At 49.2% G+C, this 26746-nt stretch overlaps 1 protein-coding gene across 1 annotated transcript; it reads left to right on the plus strand.

Moving 5' to 3' along the window:
* Positions 1 to 4999: 4999 nt before the first annotated feature.
* On the plus strand, positions 5000 to 26203 carry LOC309823221 (interferon-induced GTP-binding protein Mx1-like; the record flags this gene model as incomplete). The annotated part of the gene is given in 12 exon segments (XM_082655359.1): positions 5000 to 5008; positions 5116 to 5238; positions 14555 to 14747; positions 15947 to 16020; positions 16022 to 16085; positions 16833 to 16987; positions 17636 to 17751; positions 17753 to 17772; positions 19558 to 19756; positions 22540 to 22618; positions 22963 to 23085; positions 25985 to 26203. Coding segments are annotated over 12 exon segments (1374 nt in total).
* Between the last annotated feature and the right edge of the window lie 543 nt (positions 26204 to 26746).

The following is a 26746-nucleotide window of genomic DNA, read 5'->3' on the forward strand; positions in this document are numbered from 1 at the left end:
CTTGTCTCCCAATTTATTGGCCTGTCGTGCGCAGCGAGCAGAGCGAGCTTGGACTCGGTAACACTTCCTGACTACACACCCACAGAAAGGCTCCTTGGGGGTCAAAAAGGGAGGGAGATGGCATCCCAAAGCAGTGATGTCATCCTAGCCATAGGCCTCTTTGCTAGAATCCATCTTGGCTAAGAGATGCACACGCACACAGGGAGGACGCTGAGATACACCAAGTACGGTCTCAGAGCCAGGCAAAACAAGATGATTGGGCAGAGGAAACCCTGAAGAAATGCCCCATGTAAGGGATTCAAACTGGCACTAGGGCGCAACTCTCTCTCTGAGCCCGCAAGTGTGTGCCTATTCACACGTACCCTTTTTCCTCCTAATAAACACTTTTCTTGTTTCACTACTTTCCACCTCTTTGTGGAAATTTATTTCTACAAAGCCAACGGTCCAGGGGCCTTATCACTGGCCACTGGCCCTTGTGGTGGTCTAGTGGCTAGGATTCAGGGGCCTCACTGTCACGGCCTGACTTCAGTCTCTGGCCAGGGAACCAAAATCCTGCTTCAAGCCGTGGCAGGCTGAGGCCACCCGAGATCAAGTCCATCTCTCTGAGCTCCATTTACTATTTGATGTATTTTTGCAATATTAGAGATCATATGTGTAGAGAAATTAGCCCAGTACCTGACATGGTCGCTCCACAGATGCCCCATAACAAAGAGATGACAGTTTTGACACAGAGACACTGTGTTGGGCTCCCTCCACTTTCTATTCCATGAAACACGGAGCTCAGCTGCAGGCAGAGGAGGAATGAGCAGCCTGGGTTGGAATTTGAAGAACTGGTGGAAAGAACGGCCTGGGCCACTTCCTGTTACCCCCTGGGAGAGGTCCTGGGAAGGCAGGGAACACGTGCTGTTGCCTCCTTCATCGTTAAAGCAAACTTTCACCAAGTGTTGATCACCAGACGAATGCCAGACAGACAGCTGACCCTTATCCAGGAAAAAATGATTTTGGAATGGCCCCATGTACACTAAGCCTGGTCCCAGGGCCACCAGTGGCCCTGGTCCCGGGGCCACTCAGCTCCAGCAGAGTGACGGACCCTGTGTTCCTAACAAGCTCCAAGGTGAAGCCAACACTGCTCGTCCTGGAACCAGCCTTTGAGAAGCCAGGTCTATGTCACCAGCACAGAAGAGAAAACAAAACGTGGCAGTGACGCCAGACGCTGGCGCTTCTGGCGGGACTGATGGGGCGCTCGGCCGCGGAACGCTGCTCTGCGCTTCGGCCTGGTAGCGTCAGACACGGGAGCATTACCGCGGTGGTTCCGGGTTACCCCGCAGCCCCGCGTGCCGCCGGGCTCCGGAAGACGTGCGTCCGGACCTGATGCAATGTCCAGGCAGCAGCGCAGCGCACCCTACCGCGTGCGGGCGCGACAACTTGGCCGGCCTGGGGGCGGAGCCCTCACACCGCCCCTCCCCCTAGGCACCACCCCTTGCTCCGGACTCCGCCCCCTCCTCCTCACGCGGCGTCCTCCGCTCCAACGCGCTCCACCCCCACCCGGTACCGCCCCCTCCTCCTCCGAGCTCCGCCCCCGCCTCTCCTGCCCCTGGATTCTTGGGGGGCGGCAGATGGACTTCACTTTCTCTGAGCAAAGAAACGGAAACCGAACTTGAATGGACTGGGAAACGCCAGATCAGAAAGAAACTGAGCGGCTTAGGGTAACTCTCCGAGGTCACGTGAGGACCACGTCTGCAAGACCAGAGCCAGTCCTCCGACTCATCATTCATTCATTCATTCTAGAAACATTTATTGAAATACTATGTACCAGGAACTGTGCTGGACCCCAAGTACAACAGCAAACATCACGAACTTGTCCGCGCCCTTGACGGCCTGGTGGCAGACAGGGCGTTCAAAATGGCCAAGACAGCGTGACAAGGCCATGGTCCTGGGGAATAGGGGAGTTGGGGCGTGGGACTCCCAGAAAGCAAGTCCACTAGGCCTGGAGAAGGACGGAGGCAGGCTGCTTTCTGGGAAGAAGCCCAGCGCGCAGGCGGAGGACAAGCGCCCTGAAATGGAAGCTCTTGCATACTGAGGCGGCGCTGCATTCAGGCAATGGGGCACGCCAAGCTGAGCTCGCTGGAATACCTCCACCCCTCCCATCCCTGCACAGGGTGCCGCTCGCTTCCTACAGATGTCTGAGTAAATGCACCGGTTTGCAGGTGGGGAGCGGTGCCTGGAAGCTTGTCGGGCCTGGTTTCCCATAAGCACCAGCTCACCTGTCTTCTGCAAGGCCAGGCCATGCAGGTGATGAGAGGGCAGGACCAGGACCAGAGAGACCTGCAGAGCCCTGGGCACCCGTGACTGCACAGGCAGCAGGAGTTCAGGGATCAGTGTGATTGTTTGGCCCCTGATACGCTCTCCTGTGGATGCTGTGTTTTTGCCAGACACGTTTTAATGGAGTTAAGAAACGTTAGTAAGAGGGTAGGGCCAGGCGCACGCTATGGTGGGATCCCCAGGGGCTGAGATGGCTGTGCTCAGTCCAGTGAAACTCAGCCTATGATTACTAAGCACCTACTGTTGCTGGGTGGTAGGCACTGGAGGGATCGAAGCTTGATGAGAACTTTGTCGAGGTGACAGCCCCATTGAGGCTACATGCTCCACTATTTAGAACATCCATCTGGGATGCGAAGCATCTTTGCCTGAGCTAAGCCAGGGGAAGCGGAGGCTGGAAGAGGTGTGACCCAGGCTTAGAAGGAGCTCCCTAGGGCAGCTGCAGAGACAGGGAGCATGCCGCTGGGACTTAGCAAGGGAGGAGAATGTCTCCAGGAGCCCAGGGGGACAGATAGGCCAGCAGAAGTGGGGTGCTGAGCCTGGAGGACAATTCTCAAGGGCTAAGAGTTTGACACTCATCTGTTAGAATATAGAGTCATCAATGTCTCTTTAGTAGGGAAAGAATCATCAGCAATTCAGGTGAAAGGCTGTGAGCTTCCTGAGAACAGGAGCTGCATCTTGTCGATTTTAGCATGGAGAGAAGGTGCTACAGAGCACAGGCTTGGGAATAAAAGCCTAGATTGCAATCTTAGCTCCCCCACTTCCTAGCCAAGGGGCCTAGCAGTAACCTAACTCCTTGGCCTCAGTCTCCTCATACGTAAAATGGGCCTGTCAATCTTACTTCCCTCACAGGGTGGTTGTGAAGGTGAGCTAGTCTCTCAGGCTGGCACCCAACACATACTATGGCCTGGTGCATATGAGCTATTACTGTGTTATTATTCAATTATACCCCAAACGCGCCCCGGGGCTCTTGGAACTGCCATCTAATGTGCATATTGGAAGCAGCAGGAGGCCAGGAGGCAAGAGCGGGAGGAGTGTGAAGCGACTGGGCACCAACATTAAGGATGCACTTGACCTACTGAAAGTGAGCAGCTCCTTAAATCCTGCACCCCAGGCACCTCACTCACTCACCTGCCCCCAGCCCTGGCCCTGGCGCTGGCTTTGGCCCCAGCCAGTTTTCACTTTTGCTAGCGGCTCTTTCTGAATTCATGCCTGAACCAGAATCACAGGGAGAGCCTCATGTGGTTTCAGGAAGTAAGATCATTCCTCAGAGTTAAGCCTTCACTCTTCTTTGTAACAAGGAAGTAACCGAGGCCCGGACAGGGAAGCAGCTAGGCAAGTGTTCCTGGATAATTACTGGGGAAGCGTGTGTTCTCCCATCAGACCACCCTGGGTGGGATTGCCCAGACCCCAGCAGTGGACCCTGCAGAGCACGGCAGCCGTCAGGCCAGGGAGCTGCTCCGTGGGGCCTCCTCCCCTCCTTTTGGGTGCCACCGTATTGAGTTTGGTTCCATCCAAGCTTTCCCTGTGTGCGTGAAGAACGTCCCCTGCTCTATCAGTAGACGAAGGATGTTGCAGCCATCAAGCCATCAGCTACTGCGGCTACCGGAGACTGTGCCTCCTGAGGGGCTTCAGCGTGGAGAAAAAGAGGATACTGGCCCTAGCTGGTTAAGGTGCATATCAGAGGAATGATTTCCATGAGCCCAGACTCTTGCATCTTCCCATACATAGAAAAGCGCTGAATTCCTTCACTTGAGATGTCTGGTTTTTCTTCAATTAACAGTAATCTTTCGACGTTCCAACTACCTGTTTTTTGTTACAGAAACTCCTATACATCCTGCTTCCTCCCTGACCTCTTTGGAGCTGTCCCTCAGAGCCATCTGAGAGGCCATCATTCTGGGGTAAGTCCTCAGTAAGTCCACCAAATAAAACATGATTCTCAATTTTTAGGTGTGCGGTTTTTTTTTTTTTTCTTTCAGTTGACACCTGGCCACAGCACTTGGAAAGGCAGCAGGTCCTGGGTCTTTGTGTGGCGTGAGGGATGTTCTTCCTAATAATAGGGGTCCTTGTAGGGAGGAGGTTTGTTGTCCGGGCTCGTTAGCTGAGCAAAGGGGAAGGGAGGTGCGGTGCCAGCTCCTTCCAAAGGGAAAGGTTACTGCCCCCCACAGGGCCCTCACTGGAAGGGCCACTTTTTGGTCCGCTTGACCCTGCCACCCCTCCCCTCCATCTTCCACCCACTTCCATCCTGAAGAAAGCAAATGAGCTAAACTCCAGGGAGGGCTTGAAGAAGATAAGGAGAATTGAGAAAGGAGGATGATGTGGGTCTGAGGGGGGAGGAAGAATTGGGGTGGGGAGCTGCCATGAGCTTAGAATGCGTAAGAATCCGTTTTGGTGCAGGAATGTTCCCAGTGAACCTACGGCAGGGTTTTAAGACACCCAGTTATCAAGCATCTGTTCAGAAGACCAGAGGTTTAAGGCACCGGCTAAGTTCAAAGCTAAGTTCAAAGCTACGTTCAGCTTTGGATGACTCGGGACTGTCAGAGCAGCGGTTCTCAAACCGTGCCAGAACCATCAGAAGGGCCGGATAAAGCTCAGGTAGCTGGGTCCTGCGCCCGAGAGTTTCTGATGCAGCAGGTCTGGGTGGGCGCCGAGAATCTGCATTTCCCGCAAGCTCCCAGGCATGCTGCTGGTGCGGGGACACACCTGGGGGGCCTCGAGGAGGCTGGGGGCGCGGGGCGCAGGGGCCGCCGGAGGCGCTGGTGCACTACGCATTACGTTTCGTTTCTAATCCCGCAGCCCTGGGAACGTGAGGGTTTCGTTTGCCCGCGGCCCGGGGCGGGCGGGGAGCGAGGGGCGCCGCTCGCGCTGCTTAAAGCAGAAGAGCGGCGGGCGCCTGGCGCCGGTCACTGCACGCGGACGGTAAGTGTCGCGCTCCTGGGTCTGGGCACCCTCCGCCGGCCAGAGGCCTCGGGGCATTTGGGCGGCTGGCTGGGAGTTGAGCGCTCCGGGCTGCGGGTATTGCGCAAGCTAGTAGTAGTAAAAACGATCATGATTATTAGTGACATTGACATGATAATGAATATGATGATGACGATAGTAATAGTAATGGCGACGTTGGCTGGGCTGAGAGCACCGCTGATTCTACTTTCCTACCGCACGCTGCTGAGGCTCCTGCGTGATGCATCAAAAACAGTCCTCCATCCCCCAAACTGGCGGCTTTTCTGCCTGAGAAGGTGGGCACGTGGAGGGGATGGCGTCAAAGAGGGTCTCCGAGGGAGCCGGTTAAGAGGGGCGCACTGCAAAAATTTCACATCCACTGCTGCGTGACCTCCGAGCGCACCCCAAACGGCTGACCAAGCTTCATATAGCAGTTTATATTTCCTGCTAAGGAGTGCAAACCAGACAAGTCAGCTGCCCGGGGGTTTCCTTGGAAGCGCCTGGACCAGGGGTCTTCACCAATCCTTCTGAATAGAGGGAGGTTGAAGCGGAGGGTCGCTGGGAGGTTTTGGGTGCCGGAGCCGCCCTATAGGAAGCAAGGGCTGGCCCGAGAGATGGGGCATACGCAGAAGTGCCCTGCGTGGAGGACCCTTAACCCAGGGGATGGAGAGTTGCCCAGGGTCTGCCTTCCTCGTAGCCTGTGCAGCCGGGTGCGACGGCGTGGAGCTGGCACACTTAGTCTTCAGGATGGAGGCAGGTAGGACAGCCCTGGGGGCTGACGGGAAACCCAGGCGCTGATGAGACCTGCGCCGCAGCCCTCCTCGCCCCGACCCCACCGCGGGTGACCGCAGAGCTGCGCGTGTGGGATCCTCGGAATCATTCAGTCCAATTTTAAATCAGGTTTTTGTCGAAAGTAAGGTCAAGTGATGTCAACCCTTCCCCCCACCTCCGCCTCAGCTGCCAAGTCCCCGGAAGACTCCTAAAATGTTCATGTCACCTTTCTATTTTAGAACAGAGCTGCTGGCCAGGAAGTTCCCCACCGGCCCGTGGACGTGCCCTCCCCCCGCCCCCCCCAGGTCCTTCACTTCTCTTCCGCCCACCTCCCGATACTCAGCTCATCTTGATTTGATAGAGAGGCTTAGGTCTAAAGTACAAGATTTTAACCAAAGATTTTAACCTTTTAACCAAATTACTGAGTCTGCGCGTTTCTGTTCGCCCTGGGAGAGGCCAGAAAATTGGGAGATGAGGTGTTGGGCGTAAGGAATAAGAACTTTATTCGGAAAGCTGGGAGTCCGAGAAGACGGACGACCGATGACCTAGAGAACCCTCTTCCCGGGGTCTGGATGCTAGTTTCTTTCGTACAACAAAGAGCGGGGAGGTGAAGAGGTAAAGCAGAAAGGCCTTAAATTGTTGCAAATATCTCTGGATTTCAGCCTGACTGGAGGAGGGAGTGTGCTAATTTCTTCTTTCCTGCAGCCATACACAGGTGGGCTGGGTCAGAGTGTTTCCTGTGAGCTGAAAAGGTATTTTCATTTTACATTCAGGCTTGGGGACCATGACGTTTACTTTAAGCTACAGGCGACATCTCTTTAATGATTAACTTGTAGCAAAAGGAATAGAATATAAAGGTTAAAAGTAAAAGAAACAGATCTAATATGGAGTCAGATTTGTTCTTCCCTATTACAATTACTGACAATGTAAATGTCAGTGAGTTTCTGGAAGGCAAAACACTTTGATGAGAAAAAGCAAATCTAAGTCCTGAGAGGGTTAACTGGACTGAATTATTTGGGCAGTTTGCAGACACTGAATCCGGTGTTTTCTTGAATTTGCTTGGTAGGTGGCCCTTATTTAGGGCTTAGGGGAGCCAATCCTCCCTCACATCCCTGCTCCTCTCTGCAGACTGGGCTGAGGAAGCTTTCCCACAAGGACAGAGCTCCCCTGGGCAACCCTTTGATCCCCTCCCCGCCCTCCACTGCAGGGATTCTCCAGTGACACTGGGGAATGGCATCTGGGTCTGGGAGACATAGGCAAACGCACTCTGGGAGATCTTAAGGGGAGGGGGAGGTACCGCCAGCCAGCCACCCCCATGGACAGGGGGAACCTGAGTGGACAGACAGAATGGAAAGAACCCACAGCACCTGGGCAGTTTCTCCCCATCCCTCCCCTCCCCAACCTTTGGAGTGAGAGAAGAGCCTGGTGCAGTAACCCCACTACTGACCAGTGTGGGTGTGCAGGACTGGGGAGCTAGGAGCTGGAAAGGAGAGAGATTCCCAGTGCTGTGCCCGCCTCGAAGCTCCCTGCCATCTTGTCTGCAGACACAGGGTAGGGGTTAGACGTTTCATGAGCAGTTCGGGGCCGAGGGCTAAGGGTCACACGGCTTGACTCTAGCATGGCCAGAATGGGTGAATGCGTTCAGCTCAGTTTGACAAGTGCAGCCGGATGCTGAATGTGATGAATAAGTAAAACTGGTTTTTATTACTGAGGTGGCTTTGCTCCTGAGATCCAAACTGATTTTCAAAGATGATCCAAGATAGGTACAAATAATTAAGATGTACAGACAAAAGTCACAAGATTTTGCTTTCAGGGAATGTCTTTTTTTTTTTTTTTTTTTTTTTTTTGCGGTACGCGGGCCTCTCACTGTTGTGGCCTCTCCCGTTGCGGAGCACAGGCTCCGGACGCGCAGGCTCAGCGGCCATGGCTCACGGGCCGAGCCGCTCCGCGGCATGTGGGATCTTCCCGGACCGGGGCACGAACCCGCGTCCCCTGCATCGGCAGGCGGACTCTCAACCACTGCGCCACCAGGGAAGCCCTCAGGGAATGTCATTTGATGAAACAAACAGAGGAAGGGAATTTGTTCACAAAGAACCCACGGTCATGGGGTGGTAGCCCTGGGGACTAATGTGCCACCTGACTGGGTGCAGTAAGGTCAACTGAAGTTGTAGTCTCTAACATGGGGCCCCAGCTCCAGCCCGGGACCCCCTGGGCACACGAAGTCTTTCCAAAGGCATGGGGGTGGGTGGTGGTTAGGGAATAAATTTCCAGATTGCCAGATTCCATAAGGACTCTTTAAAATTGATCACCTTTCAAAATTGCTTTTCTCTCACTATACAATGAACAGAATGCATCCCTCTCCCCCCAGTACACTTTTTTTTTTTAGCAAACTTGCCCTTTCAACTGCACCAGTATGGACCCAAAATCATATAGGCCTTGGGGTAGGGTCCCTTGAGAAGAAGCAAGAGCATCACAAAAAAAAAAAAAAAAAAAAGTGTTGATTCAGGCCGTACATCGACAGCAAGGCTCTGTGCCTTATCCATCTACCTTAGAGTTTAAATATTTAAGGGTTACAAAAAGGACTTAGGGAACTGTGAATCTCTTTCAAAGCACATCCCTCCCCCCTTCATTTGCACCATTCTCAGCAATGGGGAAGAAACTTGGTGAGCGCTATCATTTATTCGCCCGGGTTTTGGTCTAATTTGTATGTTTTGCCTGATTTCAAGGAGGTGTCGGAGAACAGCTCTGAATTTCTGCCGATGGGTCAACGTTACATTGTCAAGTAAAAGGAAGGTATATTGGAAGTAAGTAAGTGCTTTATATTTTTTATAACATTTATTTCAAGTCATAGGAGAAATATTTTCATTTACTTTTATCTAAGATTATTAGATGTGTAAATTTTAATATTTAGAGACTTATGGTCCCAGAAAAAAATTTTAATGAATTTCAAATATATGCATATGTATTTTCTGGGTGCAGACAAGTATGATAAGGTGGCCAATTAAATGCTTTCAAAAATAAAATGAGGGCTTCCCTGGTGGCGCAGTGGTTGGGAGTCTGCCTGCCGATGCAGGGGACACGGGTTCGTGCCCCGGTCCGGGAAGATCCCACATGCCGCAGAGTGGCTGGGCCCGTGAGCCATGGCCGCTGAGCCTGCGCGTCCGGAGCCTGTGCTCCGCAACGGGAGAGGCCACAACAGTGAGAGGCCCGCGTACCGCAAAAAAACAAACAAACAAAATAAATAAATAAATAAAATGAATGACTTTAAGATCCATTTAGGTGGGGGAAATGGAACAAAAATCTGAAGTCGGGGATCAAAAGGAACAGAGTAAAAGACTTGGAGTTCATTTTTTTTTTTTTTTTTTTTTTGCTGCGTTGGGTCTTCGTTTCTGTGCGAGGGCTTTCTCTGGTTGCAGCGAGCAGGGGCCACTCTTCATAGCGGTGCGCGGGCCTCTCACCGTCACGGCCTCTCCTATTGCGGAGCACAGGCTCCAGATGCACAGGCTCAGTAGTTGTGGCTCGTGGGCCCAGTTGCTCTGTGGCATGTGGGATCTTCCCAGACCAGGGTTCGAACCCGTGTCCCACTGCATTGGCAGGCAGATTCTCAACCACTGTGCCACCCGGGAAGCCCTGGAGTTCATATTTTATAAAACACAGGTTTGGTGTTAAATTATCATAATATTTAGAATCCCTCATCTACACTGGAAAGAATTTTATAATAATTTTACTTTTAAATGTAAACTTAAAGATACATCAGAAATTTCATCCTTTGCCGCTATTTAAATTTATGGTGAAAAAAATTTTTGATGTTCAACCTACAATCATGATGGGAAATACAGAGTTTAAAAAAATCTTTGGAGATCCGGAAGCATATCCTTGAAGACCACTGAGCTGGTTGGGAGCATCTGTCCTCATCTGACACTTGGTTCCTTGGAGTTGTCCTGTCATTTCTTTCTGAGCTCCCACTGTGTCCCAGTGTGTCTCATGGTGGGTTTGGTTCCATGATTGAATGTACTCAGCTTCTGAATTGTGTTAATCCTGACCTACTTGGTTTTAAGCTGACCTGATAAAGGAAGAAGATGGTTCATTCTGACTTGAAAATCAAAGAACCCGATTCACCTTCTGCATCCAGTCATCTGTTACTAAATGGAAATGATGATCTGGTGGGGAAAAATGAGGAAACGGTAAGTTGATGCCTGAAAACCACTCTCCGTGTGGACATGAGCTGTGTCCACTTGCGGGCTGCCCACTGATACAGTGATGCCGTTGCTGCCCGGAGGTGCCCGCTTCCACATCTCTCTGAGGGCAGGACGTGGATACAAAGACTCTACTCATTCTGTTTGGGCCCTTCTTGCAGCCAAATGCAGACAGTGTTTTACCTTAACTGATGCTGGTTGGGGTGCAATTTTGGTCTGGAAAACCAGGCAAGATGCTGATGAGCTAGTGTAGGAATTGGCCCCAGGCACTGGGCCCAAGGAGCCCTGTGTTATCACATGCACACATCATGGTTCAGTCTCGAGTTCAAACCTCTGAGGTGTCACTGTGACACCACCTCACGGTGAAGCCATGTGGTGTCTTTTCTCCTAGAATCGAGACATATTTTTGGTGGGAACCAGACATGGCTTCTGGAATCAGCTCAACCTGAATTTGATTCCGGTGCTGACACTGGCAGCTGTGTGATCTTGGGTGGTTATTCTTCCCTCTAGAAGCCCAATTTTCCATCTGTGAAGTCGGAATAATGATAGTATTTACCTTGTGTGACTGTTGAGAAGAGGTAGAGACCGGGCACTTAGGAAGAGCTCTGTTTATCGCTGTCACATGTTTCAACACAATGGATCTTCCGCGTCTTCCCAGTTGGCTCCATTTTCATAATCAATGTTTAACAATGTTTTAAACAATATTACAAACTACATTGGAGGACATAGAAAAATAAGAAGGTCCACCCATCTTTCCACCACCCTAATATAACTGTCGTCTCTCTCCTGGCTGTAACTGGCAGGGTAGAGGGCAGGAGGGACTCCCAGTGCTCAGACCCATGTGTTCGGATGTAGCGTCGCCTTTTTCAGCCAGGTTGAATAGGAGGTGTCTTATGACCCAGCAATTCCACTTCTAGGTGTAGACCTTGGTTCTTAGAGTGTGGTCCCCAGAGAAGCAGCATCAACATCCCCGGGGAAGTTTGACGTGGAAGTGATCACACTCACATATCCTTCCCCCAGACCTAGTGAACTAGAAATTTCAGGGACAGTGCCTACCATCTGTGTTCTAACAGACCCTCCAAGTGATTCTTCTTTGTGCTGAAGTTTGAGAAGCATTTTTCCACGTTCATATAGCATTCTTTCTAAGCAAAACCAGAAACAGCACAAGTGCCCACGAGTAGTGGAATGCATACATAGATTGTGGTGTGCTCGTGCAGTAGGATTCCATACAGCAGTGAAAAGGAACGAGCTAGAGTTCCAGGTATCAAGATGGCTGAGTCTAGAAAACAATGGTGTGGGAGTCCCCTGGTGGTCCAGTGGTTAGGGCTTGGCACTTACACTGCCGTGGCCCGGGTTCAACCCTGGTTGTGGAACTGAGATCCTGCAAGCCGAATGGCGTGGCCAAAAAAAACAAAACTAAAAATAGATAAACAATGGTGAACCCTAGAATCAAGTCACAGAAGAAATATACTGTATGATCCCATTTATATAAACATCCACAACAGGCAACCATAAGCCACGTATTGTTTAGGGAAAGATGCACGGGTGGTAAAACTGTAATGAAGAGGCAAGGACATCGTTATCACCAACCTGAGAACGGAAGAACCTTCTGGGGCTGAAGTGGTTTTAGGAGGAAGGTGCCTGGGGAGGGGTAGATTGAGTGTCTTAAGTACAGGGACTATGTGTTTTCTTAACCCAGGTGGTTGGTACATGCATTTTGACTAATTACTATTCATGTTTTGTAAACTCTCATGAATGGGTGGTATAAAGAAACGAAAACAGAAAGAACCCATAAGGAGGGCTAAGACTGAGGTCACTGATGTGTGTAAAGGTACAGCCAGGTGTGTGCACAGCCACCACGAGTCTTTCTGTGGGGAATTGTGCTCTGAACCTTTCTGAAGTGTTGTTATAGAGAAAAATTGCTCAGGACACTTGTTTAAAAAGGGCAAGGAAGATTTTATTCAAGACTATTGCAATAGGGGAGAGAGATTGCGCTCAATGTGGATACAAGGACAAGTGGGGATTTATAGCCAGCGGGCAGGGTGGAGGACAGGAGGAAGAATTACCTAGAGGAACTAGGTTAGGATCAAGGGAGGTGAGGAAGGAACTGACTGGCTGTCAAAGCTGAGGAGATTCTGGATGAACTGGCTTAGCACGATTCTTTGATAAGTCTGGACTCAGTAGGTGAAGGAGAAGCCTAGAGGAGAAGGGGGCTCAAAGGAGCCCCGTTAAAGTTTGGCCAAGGGCATCCCTGTCAGTGTGTGTACCCTCTTCTCTGCTGAATCTTGTCAACATTTCCCACGTATGAAATGTTGCGCTCAGGCATTCTGTAAGGCAGTGGTTCTCATCTGGGGGCAGTTTTACCCTTTGGAACACCTGGCAATGTCTGAAGACATTTTGGTTGTCACAATTCAAAGTGACTAGTGAATAGAGGCCAGGGATGCTGCTACACCTCCTACAATGCACAGGACAGCCCGACCACAAAGGCTCATCAGGTCCAAACTATGAACACCTTCTCACGATGCTATAAAACAACTATTCCCGTAAAATTTAATTATATTATAAAGCATACACAAAAATAGGAATTAGAAAAAGGTAAAAGGTAAAATGATTTTTTCTTATTTTCTTCGCCACTGGGGTTGTTGGTTTTCTTGTTGTTGAGGTTTAGGCGTTCTTTATATATATATTCTGGGTACAAGTCCTTTGTCAGACATAAGCTTTGCAAACATTGTGCCTTGTCTTTCCATTCTCTTAACAGTCTCTTTTAAAGATTAAATGTTTTAAATTTTGATGACGTCCAATTTATGTGTTGGTTCTTTTATGGATTTTACTCTTGGGGCCATATCTAAGAAATCCTTGCCTAATCCATAGTCACAAAGATTTTCTCCTGTGTTTTCTTCTAGAAGTTCTATAGTTTTAGAGTTTGCATTTGGGTCTGTGTTCCACTGTGAGTTAATTTTTGTACATGGTGTTAAACATAGATTCAAGGTCATTTTTTTGCATATAGATGTTTAGTTATCCCAGTACCATTTGTTGAAGGAAAAGGCTACCTTTTTTCCACTGCATTCCCCTTGTACTTTGGTCAAAAAACAGTTGTTCACAAATGTATTGGTTGATTTCTAGACTATGCATTCTGTTCCATTCTCTTTCTCCATTTCTGCATCAGCATCCCATTGTTTTGGTTACTACAGCTTTATAGTAACTATGGAAATCAGGGAATGTTAGCCCTCCAACTCTGTTCTTCTTTTTCAAAGTCATTTGACTGTTTTAGGAGTATCTAGACTATTTAGATTTTCTGTGATTGTTAATGTAATCGGGCTTGGAAAGATCATTTTGCTATTTGTTTTCTACTTGCCTTGCTTTTCATCTCCTCTTTCCTCTTTTCCTGCCTTCTTTTGAATTAATCAAGTTTTTTTATGATTCTGTTTTATCTCCTCCGTTGGCTTATTAAATGAAACTGTTTTAGGGAATATATTATGTGTCCTTAACTTATCAAGTTTACCTTCGAGTGCTAATATACTACTTCATGTATAAGAACCTTACGATAGAATGTGTCCATTTCTCCCCTCCCAGCCTTCATGCTATTTTATCATGATTTTTAATTTTATCAATATTTTAAACCCCACAATACATTGTTATTTCTGTTCAAATAGTCAAATGTCTTTTAAAGATAATTAAGTAATAAAAAAGCATAGTGGTCACCATTTCTGGTGTAAATTCCTGGGTGTAGATTAAGAAGTCCATTCAATATAATCTTCCTTTGGCTTGAAGGACATCCTAAACATTTCCTGTAGTGCAGGTGTGCTGGTGATGAATTCATTCACTTTTGTACATCCGAAAAAGTCCTTATTCACTTTCATTATTTTAAAAGATATGTTTGCTGGGTAGAGAATTCTGGGTTGATGGTTTTTCTCAGCACTTTAAAAAGGTTGCTCCACTGTCTACTCACTTGTATAGATTCTAGTGAGAAATGTGCTGTAAATCTCATCCTTGTTCTTCTGTACTTATCACATGTTATTTTCCGGCTGCTTTAAACATTTTGTCATTATCACTGGTTTTGAGCAATTTGACTATCATGTGCCTTGATGTAGTTTACTTTATGTTTCCTTTGCTCAGGATTCATCGAGCTTTTTGGATCTTTGGGCTAATAGTTTTCACCAAGCTTGGGAAAAATTTAGCTATTATTTCTTCAAGTATTTATTTCTGTTTTGCCCCCACTCTCTTTTGAGAACTCCAATCACCTGTATATATTAGGTTGATTGAAGTTGTCCATCTTTGATGGCATGTGACCTGCAGGCTATGATAGAGGTCTCCCACTCTACCTCTTCCAGGGGTCTGAGAACAACCTGTACAACCAGTATGAGGAGAAGGTACGGCCCTGCATTGACCTCATCGACTCCCTGTGGGCCCTGGGCGTGGAGCAGGGCCTGGCCCTGCCCACCATCGCTGTCACTGGGGACCAGAGCTCGGGCAAGAGCTCTGTGCTGGAGGCTCTGTCGGGGTTCGCCCTTCCCAGAGGCAGCGATAAGCTCTGCCGGGCCAGCCTCCTGCAAGCCACAAGGCATCCTGGGGACCAGTGGTTTAAGGGGAGGTCTCTGGGAAGGCCCCCAGGAGGGCAGCTCCCACAGGCCCTGGACAGCTGCCTAAGCACTTGCCCTGTATGTTAATCAGCTCAGGCTGCAGTAACAGAGGACCTCAGACTAGGAGCTTAAACAATAGAAATTTACTTCTCGCAGTTCTGGAGTCTGGAAGCCCGAGATCAAGGTGTCAGCAGGGTTGGTTTCTCCTGAGGCCTGTGTCCTCGGCTTACACATGACCCTCTTCTCCTTGTGTCCTCACGTGGCCTTTTCTCTATATGCACCCATGTCTAGGATCTCTTCCTCTTTTTAGAAGGATGCCAGACATGTTGTTTAGGGCCCCACTCTTATGACCTCATTTAATGTTCATTACCTCTTTAAAGATAGACCCTATCTCCAAGTATAGTCACGTTGGGCATTAGGGGCTTCAACATATGAGTCTGACAGGGTGGCGGGGGGAGGAGACCCAATTCATAACATCCTCTCATCACATAACCTACACTTGCGGAAGATCTGAGTAAATGCATGTGGTCCTCAGCCCTGAACACTGTGCACGTGGGTGTCCTTCCTGAGCCCCTTCCCAAGAGGTGACCCTCCATCTGGGAGGTGAGGATTGGTGCTCTGCCAAGTGGTGCTTTTTGAGCCACCAGGCCGAGGATCAGTGAGGGCTCCAGGGAAGAAGGCACACCTGAGCTGGGTCTTGAAATACGAGTCAGATGTGAAGGCGGGTGGGATTTGGAAGAAGTTTACAGTAAGGGGACTGTGGTGAGGTGGCCTGGCGGGGGCAGTCCCCCTTCCTGATAGGAGTGGGGTGTGTGCACTGGGGGACGATGGAGGACATTTGCAGAAATTTGGGGCTCCCCACTGTAGTTTGCCACCTGGGCTGATGGAAAACACTGGAGTGAAGCAGGGGGTCTAAAGAAGTGGCTTTCAAGCCAAACACCTCCTGAGACATACAGTCAAGATGCACATTCGTGAGTCACCCCAGATAGAATGTGTCGGAGTGTCAGAGGGTGAGACCAGAAAGTCTGCAGTTTTAACAGTCTCCCCAGATGATTGTATAGAAATTTGAGAACCACTGGTCTAAGACCTCCATATAGGACTGTTAAGAGCAGCGTATAGAACTGATGGATAATGACCTCCTAGGTATTGTTACAAGATGTCCTCTGGTGCTGAAACTGAAAACACTTGTGAATGAAGACGAGTGGAAAGGCAAAGTCAAGTTTCTGGGACAAAGAGACTGAGATTTCTGATGCTTCGCAGGTGGAAAAGGAAATCAGTGAAGGTAAGTGTCCCGTGTTTGTTTGTCATTGCCTATTTGGCTGTCTGGTCAACCAGGTGAAGTGGGTGGGGTCTGCCTGTCACCATTCCCACTCTCCCCTTTCTGGGCCTGTCCTGGTCCCTCGGGAACCCTCCCTTCCCTACATCCGGCCCCCAGCTTTCTTGTATTTTCTCTTCTTTTACTCTCATTAAGACCAGTGCTTTGGACAGAATCTGACCTCAGTAGTTTATTGTTTAGTATGTAAGTACGTACTTGAGTGTAGTGTGAATTTTGAAGCTTGTCTCCAAATATGGAGTATTGGCCCCTTATTCACAGACTTCCCCATCCCACAGATCTGATGGAAGAGGTATACGGGTATGGGACCAGGGAACCCCTTCACCTATTAACCTGGTAAAAGGGCATTCCAAAATGCTGACTGGGGCATCACTGAACCCTATTCAGAAATGGGGGTCCTTTTTCTCCAAGAGTGGGGTGCATGTCCTTGCATAACCCTGGTTTAGGCTAATTTATGGCAGGGCTCGGTAAATGCAGACCACAGAGATTACATCATCGATGTGAGACATCTGAAAAGAGAAACTTAACGCTTGGACTTACGAACGCACTTTCAGAATGGAATTCGTTCATATGTAGGGGACTCACTGCATGCCTCATCCGTGAATCACAGTGGGTGGAAGTAGCTTTCAGAGGATTCGCTGTAATGTGATATTCCATCCTAAGCTCTATTCTGTTTTTTTCCTTCCTCTTCTCTAGCCCAGGTTGCCATTGCTGGGGAAGGCACGGGAATCAGTCATGAGCTGATTAGTCTGGAAGTCACCTCCCCTCATGTCCCGGATCTGACCCTGATAGACCTTCCCGGCATCACCAGGATCGCTGTGGGCAATCAGCCAGCCGGCATTGAATATCAGGTGAAACATCAGGTTCCATCCTGGCCCGGGCCTTGTGGGGGTGGGGCTGCATTAGAGCATCAGTGAGTCCAGGACTGAGCTTGAAGAGTGGGCATTAGGAGGTGGGGAATTTGGAGAGTGTGATGGTCGAAATCTACTCCACCAAGTTGGGTGGAAGCTTCTGTGGAAAAAGGCAAACAGGCAAAGTTGGAAATGCATTTTATTTGTGTTTTATGTGGCGACTCGTTTGGGTCATAGTTACATTTTGTGCCATATCTAAACCAGCACGTATTAGGAAGGGGTTTTATGTGGGGAGCATAAGAGAGCATTAGAAGCAAGTCTAATGATATTCCTAGATCAGTGAATCTCACTCTGTGGATTAAAGATTTAGGGAATAGTCCGGCAATTCTTTTGGCATCTTGTTTTTCATTGTGACTGTCAGATTTGAGGTCTTAGGAGATAGTTAAAGAGTTAAGACCTCACAGTTTTCCCTGTTTGAACCACAGAGAACTTAGTTCCTCTGCCTTGGGAAGTACCACCAGGCTTGTGTTGTGGGCTCGTTTCTCCATAGTTGCTTCTTTGGAGAAATACCTCTGGGACCTGGAGGGTCTGAAGCAAGTACAAGGTCAGGACCTGTCTCATCTCTCATACCCTCTCATTTTCTTACAGATCAAGTCTCTCATCAGGAATTACATCCTTAAGCAGGAGACCATCAACTTGGTGGTAGTCCCCGCTAATGTGGACATCGCCACCGTGGAGGCACTGCGCATGGCTCAGGAGGTGGACCTCCAAGGACAGGACCATAGGTAAGAAGAGGGAAGAATCTAAAAATAGTAGGTGGCTTGATAGTGGAAAAGCATCGCTTGAATCCAGTGGGTGCTTCCTGGCACACACGCAAGATGAGAACCTTTTGAGAACACATTGAGGCCAGATGAAATGGGCCACATTTGACTCTTGTTGGCCATGCGTTGGCTTGTAATCCTTGTCTACCTGCTTATAAGAGGCATGGTGGGTTCAGGAGGTGAGGCAAAATCAGAAAGCAGTTATGTCAGTTGACAGTGCATTTGAGGTAGAACAACCCATGTGTCCCAGACAGATGAATGGATACGCAAAATGTGTTGTATCAATACAATGGAATAGTATTCAACCTTAAAAAGGAAGGACAGGGCTTCCCTGGTGGCGCAGTGGTTGGGAGTCCGCCTGCCGATGCAGGGAACACGGGTTTGTGCCCCGGTCCGGGAAGATCCCACATGCCGCGGAGCGGCTGGGCCCGTGAGCCATGGCCGCTGAGCCTGCGCGTCCGGAGCCTGTGCTCCGCAACGGGAGAGGCCACAACAGTGAGAGGCCCGCGTACCGCAAAAAAAAAAGGAAGGATATTCGGACACCTGCTACAATGTGGATGGATCTGGAAGACATTATGCTTAATGACATAAGCCAGGGCAGAAGGACAAATACTGTGTGATCCCACTTATATGAGGGATCTATAGTGGTCAAGTTCCTAGAGACAGGAAGTCAAACGGGGGGAAAGGGGGAAAGAAGAGTGGGTGTTCAGTGGTGACAGAGTCTCAGCTTGGGAGGAGTAAAAGGTTTTGGAGCTGATTAGTGATCAAAGTTGCCCAACAACGTGGAAGTGCTTTATGCCCCTGCACTGTGCACCTAAAAATGGCTAAAATGGTAAATTTTATTTTTAAAAAATACGTTTGGCTGTAAATAGCAGAGAACCCGAGTACAGTGGCTGAAACAAATGGCGATTTATTTTCACGCCTAACAAGAACTCTGGGCACAGGCTGCTTCCCTCGGGACCGCTGTTCAGTGACGCTGTCAGGACCCAGTCCCTTCCACCTTCTGCTCCACCATCCTTAGCTGCAGGCTCTCATTCTTTGCTTGTCCTGCTGCCTGTCGTGCCTGGGATGGGAATCTCTGGGCCAGGGCAGCAGCTACCAGTGGACACGGTAAACCTCAGGGTTAGTCCTGGGCTGGCTTCGCTGGACAGTCCCACAGGGCCCCGCACCCGAAGGGTCCACACCTGGTGTGATGCTCTGATGCTGCCATCTTGCAATACTCAACGTTTGAACAAGAGGCTCTGCGTTTCCATTTTGTAATGGGCCCCGCAAGTGATGTAACTGGTCCTGGCTGGACCAGTGTTCCTCCAAGTGTGAGCCAGGCCCCACCTGCACCAGAAATAATTGCAGAAGTTTTAGAAATGCAAGTCCCTCGATCCCACCAAACCTCCGGAATCAGAATCTCTGGGATGGGGCCTGAGATTCTGCATTTTAAGACCTACCTTAAGGTGTTTCAGATGCACAGGAAAGTTTGAGAGTGAACTCCTCCACTGGACAGAAAGAACACAAAAGGGCCATTACACTCTACTGTCTCTTTGGTGTGAGAGCTGAGATCTGGGTGATGTGAGCTTGGGGAGAACACAGGGACTGAGCCTCACACCTTCGCTCTGCAAGCCCTATTGTGTGCCCTCAAGCAGGGTGGGAGGAAACCAGGGGCCAGGGGACCTGCCTTCCCAGGGGCAGGAGCTGTCCTTACTTTTCGCTCTGCGAAGCTGTGAGCATTCTCTAACCAAAGTCTCTGGGTCACAGGAATCTTGACGAAGCCCGATCTGGTGGACAAAAGCACCGAAGACAAGGTAGTGGACGTGGTGAGAAACCTCGTCTTCCATCTGAAGAAGGGCTACATGATCGTCAAGTGCCGGGGGCAGCAGGACATCCAGCACCAGCTGAGCCTGACCAAGGCCCTGCAGAAGGAGCAGGACTTCTTTGGGAACCACGCCCATTTCAGGTAGGCGGGTGGTGTTTTCCGAGTGTGAACCAAAATTAAGGACCTCCGTCCTCACGGGGGAAAATGGATACTGTCTGAGATCAGATTTTGAGAGTATCCATGTGTGTTTGTTCCTTGACAATGACCACGGAATTTGCCTGGAAGAAAAAAGGAGGAATTCACAAAGTACTGCAAAGAATAAATTTAAAACGTCAAAATAAGGCAGAGGTTTTTGCAATAACTGAAATAGTATGGTTCTGGAACCGGAATATAAACGTAAGTGAAACAGGATAGAAACAAAGTAGAAAACCCAGAAATAAGACTCAGATACATATATTTGGTCTATGATGAATGTGGCAATTCAAATCCCTGGGCTATGTCTGTTGGATCATCCATCAGTGGCATTGAGATAATTGTTTAATATTTGGGAAAAAATTAAATTGTGACCTTACTTAACATGGGATACCCAAATATAATATCAGTTGAAGTTTAAAATTAAGTACAAGAAAGGCACCATAAGCGTCCCAGAAGAAAATATAGACGGAGAATTTATAATCCCAGCATAAAAGTCTTTCTAACCCTAATGCCAAAAATGACATTTTTAAAAAAGGAAAAGACTGATAAATTGGTTAGATTTGAAACAATGAGAAGATGTAGAGTTGGTGGGAAAGGAGGGGCGTGGACCTTCACCTCTGCTGCTGGGAATGTGTGCTGAGGTCACATGCGAACCGGTCTGCATAGGTGCGTGTCCGAGGTTGAGTTCCAGTTCTAGGAATTCCACCCAGGAAAGTAATCAGAGATGTATCCACTAATGTTGGCTAAAGGATATTCAGCACAGGTTTGTTTTTTGTTTAAATTTTTATTAGAGTATAGTTGCTTTACAATGTTGTGTTAGTTTCAGGTGTACAACAAAGTGAATCAGGTATACATATATCCACTCTTTTTTAGATTCTTTTCCCATATAGGTCATTACAGAGTATTGAGTAGAGTTCCCTGTGCTATACAGTAGGTCTTCATTCATTATCTATTTTATACATAGTAATGTGTATATGTCAATCCCAATCTCCCAGTTCATCCCAACCCCCCCTTCCCCCTTGGTATCCATAAGTTTGTTCTCTACATCTGTGTCTCTATTTCTGCTTTGCAAATAAGTTCATCTGTACCATTTTTCTAGATTCCACATATAAGCAATATTATACAATATTTTTTTTTACAGATTTGTTTTTTGTTTTTTGCAGTACGCGGGCCTCTCACTGCCGTGGCCTCTCCCGTTGCGGAGCACAGGCTCCGGACGCGCAGGCTCAGCGGCCATGGCTCACGGGCCCAGCCGCTCCGCGGCACGTGGGATCCTCCCGGACCGGGACACGAACCCACGTCCCCTGCATCGGTAGGCGGACTCTCAACCACTGCGCCACCAGGGAAGCCCACAGATTTGTTTTTAATTGTGAAAATTTGGAATCTAAATGTTGAAAATCATGGGATTTATATAAATGAACCAGAATAAGAGATCACAGCGTTGGCAACCATTAGACTGCTGTGCAATGAGATGCCAATGAAAAGGAGCTTATAAGATGTGGAGAAAAAAGTGACACAGTCACTGAGATCCCTTGTGTGCACACATGTGTATGCAGGTGGAGACCCATGTCCTTCGTAAACGTTATCACATTTGATGCTCCCAGAAGCCTGCAGAGACGTATAATTCAGAGGAGATAATTGTACACCTGTGCTCATAGCAGCATTGTTCACAATAGCTAAAGCATGGAAGCAACCTGAGTGTCCACTGATAGATGAATGGGATAAACAGAATGTGGTCCGTCCATACAGTGGAATAGCATTCGGCCTCAGAAAGGAAGGAAATTCTAGCACATGTTCTAACACGGATGAACCTTGAGGACATTATGCTCAGTGAAATAAGCCAGTCAGAAAAAGACAAACACTGTATGATTCCACTTGTACGAGGCCCCTAGAAGAGTCACATTCATAGAGACAGGGCCTGGGGGGAGGGGGAGGGGGAGACGTTTAATGCGGACAGAGTCTCCTTTGGGGAAGATGGGGTAGTTCTGGAGGTGGATGGTGGTGATGGACGCACAGCAACGTAATTGTACTTAATACCACCGAATGTGGGCTTACAAACGACCGAAATGGTGAATTTTATGTTATGTATGTTTTACAATTTTAAAAATTGACAGGTGTGGACACTGAAACTTAGGTACGAGTGTACTCTTGCAAAGAGGTGTGTGGACTCATGCCTCCTGGCCGCCCTTCATCCTAAAAAGTCCCTTAAAATATAGAATATCATGTAATAACTCACCCTGCAAACACATATTTGGAAAGAGTGAGAGAAGGGCTTGGCTTCCTTCCTCCAACCAGCCCATGGTTTAAGTTCTCCTCTTGGGGAAGGGTGGGTCCCCCAGTTCAGGGTTCATCCGTAAACCTGTGTCAGTATATTTTCACGAGACTCGATACTGACGTGCATCACGTATATAGAAGGGTATGTGCACGTTATGAAAACGTATCTAGAGGTGACTGTATATTTTTATAAAGACCATTTCTATAGTCAGATGTCATGAGACACAATATATCAGCTGGCAGGATCATTCTGTACCATTTTTGAAATACCTAACGTTACTGAAATTCAGTCAACTCTATGCGATCCAATTCTGAACATTTGTTGGGGACCAGATGCAGGACATCCCATCCAGTGGGAAGTAACTGGATTTGCCTTGGCTTTCCCTAGCAGCAGAGAGCCGACTTGCATTTTCTGGCTAGACCCAGATGGACACGTACGTTGTCTTCTCTCACAGGGATCTTCTGGAGGAAGGAAGGGCCACGGTCCTGTGCCTGGCCGAAAGACTGACCACTGAACTCATCATGCACATCTGTGTAAGTACTTGCAAAGCTGTCCAATCTCTGAATAGAATCCTGCAGACACAAAGCTTAACCGTGTCGGCTAACAAACGTCAGCACACGTGGATCTCCTGTGCATCTCGTGAAGATGCCGGCTCAGATTCTGGGGGTCTGGATGTGGCCCGGGATTCTCCCAGGTGGTGTGGATGTTGCCTGTCAGAGGACCACGTTGAGTGGGATGCTCATAAACTATCCACTTGGCCTAATTACTAAGTAGCATCTTATGAGCACTGGACTAACTCTTCCTTTCCCGTCATCGCCAAACTTGACTCATTCCCTCTTCATATTTATGGCTTTCCATTGTTTTCTATTTTCCTCAGAAATCTCTGCCCCTGTTAGAAAATCAGATAAAGGAGAGTCACCAGAGAATAACAGAGGAGCTACAGAAGTATGGCTTAGATATCCCGGAAGACGCAAGTGGGAAGATGTTCTCTCTGATAGATGTGAGTGTTGCCAGGGGCACCAAGCTGGAGAGTCGCACATCACTGTCTACAAAGGGATCGTGTGTGGGCCTTGTGCACGTCTCTCTTCACTCCCTTAAAGCTGATCCGGACTCCTTCTGGCCACTTAGCACCAGAAAGGGGCTGGGGTTGGAGGACGGTGGGCAGGGAGTGGCAGGCCATCCCATTCACAGCATCGGCTCTTTCTCAAGCGCGCTCACCCGAGACCCCCGGGCAGTGAGGGGAGTTTGGGGTTGTCTGCTGCCAAAGCCTCTTCTCTCCTGTCCTCCCACCCGGGCCTGTAAGGCAGCAGAGAAGGGCTCGCCCACCCTCTGCATGCATGCGACCGCCAAACTACTTTGCTTGTATTTGGAATATCTCCGCTGATACGTAACGTTTTTCTTCTTGGCAGAAAATTGATGCATTTAATAAAGAGATCACTAATATAATAGAAGGGGAAGAATTCGTGAGAGAGTATGACTCCCGGCTGTTTAACAAAATGCGAACCGAGTTCTACAGATGGAGTATTGTGGTTGCAAACAGTTTCCGGAAAGGTGAGTCCAAGGCACCATGGGAAACCCTGCAAGTCAAGCTGAGTCCAGGGCTGGGGGGCTGGGTGATGCAGTCGGTGAAGGACGCCCAGAGTAAGGAGTTAGTGGCATGAAAGCCACATGTGCTGTTTCAGATCCCTGAACTCTGGCCAGCAAGTGTCTAGTACTGATTTCAGAGGACACCTAGAGAGAAAATACAGATTCATTGGCCCATATCAGTCACGACTCTCAGAAGAATCAGCCCTCCCTCAACAGTGAGCAAGTCGACATATCATGTGTGTCACACTCTTTTTGTTCCCAACGGTGCTGCCCCTGAAATAACCCAGTTTGATCTTTGTTAACCCACCAAGGCCTTGAAGCCTGACGTGTCTCGTAATGGATCTTACAGTTGCGGTGATGAAAAGAAAATACAACGGAGAGGTCCAGGGGAGCTGATTTTCACTACTCAGAAATTTCCTCTCAGCTCCCAAGAGATGGTCTCATGCCAACGTGGCCCTTCTGTGTGATTCTCTGTGTGGCCCGCCACCTCAGCTCCCCCACACCCACTTGGTCAGGAAGAACTCTGCACCAGCCCTGCTCACTGGGCTACTGTGCTCACCAGGGAGCTCCCCGGCAGGAAAGGCTTTCCCTCTCCTTCCCTGTCTGACCTGTGCTGCTCCCCTCCCCCTATGTGGCTCTGCCTGGCCGCCCCTGCTTCTGTTACACGGGGGTCACAGGCTGAACATTACCCATCTCCTACTTCACCAAAACTAGGGATGATTTGAATGATCTCCAGGACAATGGGAAAATGACTTTTGCAGCCGTGTTCATACCAGACTCTCAAAAGCTGTTTGGGCGTGTGGTTTTGCCGGTCAGACAGACCAGCCCTTCCTTTCAGCTGGTGTCCATTCTCCAACATCAGACGTTGGTTTCTTGGCCCCAGCATCCCCCTGGAATGCCTTCATCTGCCTGTCCCTTCTCTCCCGCCCTGCATCGGTGACACTGGCGGTCCCATCCCTCGCCTGCCCTCATCCTGGGGCACGGAGCATGTGTTCCAGCTCCAGCTCACTGATTCCCTCCACGCACATACCCTGCGTGCTTGCTCCACTCCTGGCATCTTTCTAAACTTTTGTTTTTGGCTCATGTAATCTTTTTAGCCCTCCCGTGAGGCCAGGTGCTCATACTATAGAGAAGGGAAGTGAAGCACGGAGAGGTTGCAGAACTTGCTGCAGTACCAGTATATATCAGCTTGTTGAGAGATCAACTTATCTCAGGAAAGAGAAACTTTGCACTAGCAGGTGGGGTGTGGTGACATTACCCAACTCAGGTTCTGCTTCTCATTGCTCAAGAATCCAGTACTGAGAGACAAGTATTGGGTAAAATGAGAGACAGCTTTACTCAGGAAGCCGGCAATCCTGGGGAGAAGGTGGACTCATGGCCCAAAGAACCAATTCCCCATTTTCCAGGTTTTGTTTGGAGATTCTGTAGGGAAAAGAGGAAGGGTTAACATGCTAAAGAGGTACGTGATGAGCTCGTGGACATTCCTCTGATTGGTTGGTGGTGAGGTCACCAAGGGTCAACATCCTCAACCCTCTGGTTCCAACTGATCTGGGGTCTACGTGATTGTGGGCAGCATATGATTAACTTCTTTTACGTGGTGGGAGTTTTAGTCTCTGTAAAGCAGCTCAGAGGACATGGTGCAAAATACTGTCTGTAGCCCTTGAGGAGGGACTAAAGGTCCTTGACTTTGTTTAACGGCTAAACTATTATTCTTTTGTTTGGCTTGACTATTTTCCTTTGTTGCTGCCTTTTTTCATTTCTCTGATTAAATTTATCCTTTGGATACATTTTCTTTTTTTAGAGACAAAGGGAAAGCAGAGGACATGGGTGGGGTGAGGAGGGGATATTGTCCCAGGACCCCACTGGGTCCTGCTGAGTTACAGAGAGGGAGAAAGGAAGGTCAAAACGAACTTTCAATGTGCCCAGAGCTCAGAGAGCTCCCTTCTGTGGTTTTTGATAGTCCAGCTCCTTTTCTGCTAAATAATTTTAGCTTTGATTTTAAAAAAAAAAAGGTTATAAAATCTTCGGGGCAGAGTTTTTGTACTCAGTCTGCCCATTAACCTTTTTAGAGCGCATTGCATCAGAAGTAAGCATTTAGTGATCAGGAGAGGCTGGTGGGAGCCCAGGCTTGGGGTTGGCCCCCGACGCAGTGCCTCCTGGAGCACAGAGGACGAGGGTGCCTTTGAAACCCAGGTGGGGAGCTTTTGCACCCGCCAGGTCTCGTCCGTGCCGGGGGCTCCTCGGTGACGTCAGGGTCTCCTGGCGGCCGCAGCCCCTCACCCTCCTGTGAACTGCCCCTCCCTTCTTGCCAGGAGGTCAGCACCCGCATCTCCAGCCACACCCCCTCGATCATCCAGTTCTTCATGCTCAAGACGTTCGGCCAGCTGCGGAAGGGGATGCTGCAGCTGCTGCAGAGCAAGGACAAGTACGACAGGCTGCTGGAGCGCAGCGACACCAGCGACAGGAGGAAGCTCCCGAGGGAGCCGCTGCAGCGGCTGACCCGGGCTCGGCTCGCCAAGTTCCCCGGCTGAACCCGCCCTCCGCCCCGCCCCGGGGTCTCCAGGAAGCCGGCAACCGACATCTTTCCCTGCCAGCCTCGCGTCATTAGCTGATCCTTTCACAGTTGCGCCAGTGGTTAGTAGTCAGACTGTAGCCGTCATCCCTGCTGTTAGTGGATGACGACCTAGTAAGAAGCTGTGATGGGCACGCTGGCTTCAGGCATAAAGTGATTTACATAGATGGTCCATGCCTGCCCTGTGCTCTCTGCATCAGTTCATCAGTTACCGATGCCCACACAGCATCCTAAAAGGGTCATTCCGGTTTCTGTAGTGGCCTTTCACACCCGACGTTTTAGGGGCATTAGTGCCACGTGTGTGAATGCACACAGAAGCCTATTTCTTTGATTTGTAATAAACTCGTTTCGACCAGACATTTCTCTGACACCTTCTTTATCTGGGGGGGAGAAGTCTGACAGTGACAGCAGGCGGGAACGCTTGGAGCAGTCGGTGGGCACTACCGCTTCCCTCAGTGCTGGATCAGGTCACAACGAACAGTTGAACAGAGGAATGTGGTCG

This window comes from Grampus griseus (assembly GCF_964374135.1).
Source record: "Grampus griseus genome assembly, chromosome: 5".
NCBI classification, from domain to species: Eukaryota; Metazoa; Chordata; class Mammalia; order Artiodactyla; family Delphinidae; genus Grampus; species Grampus griseus.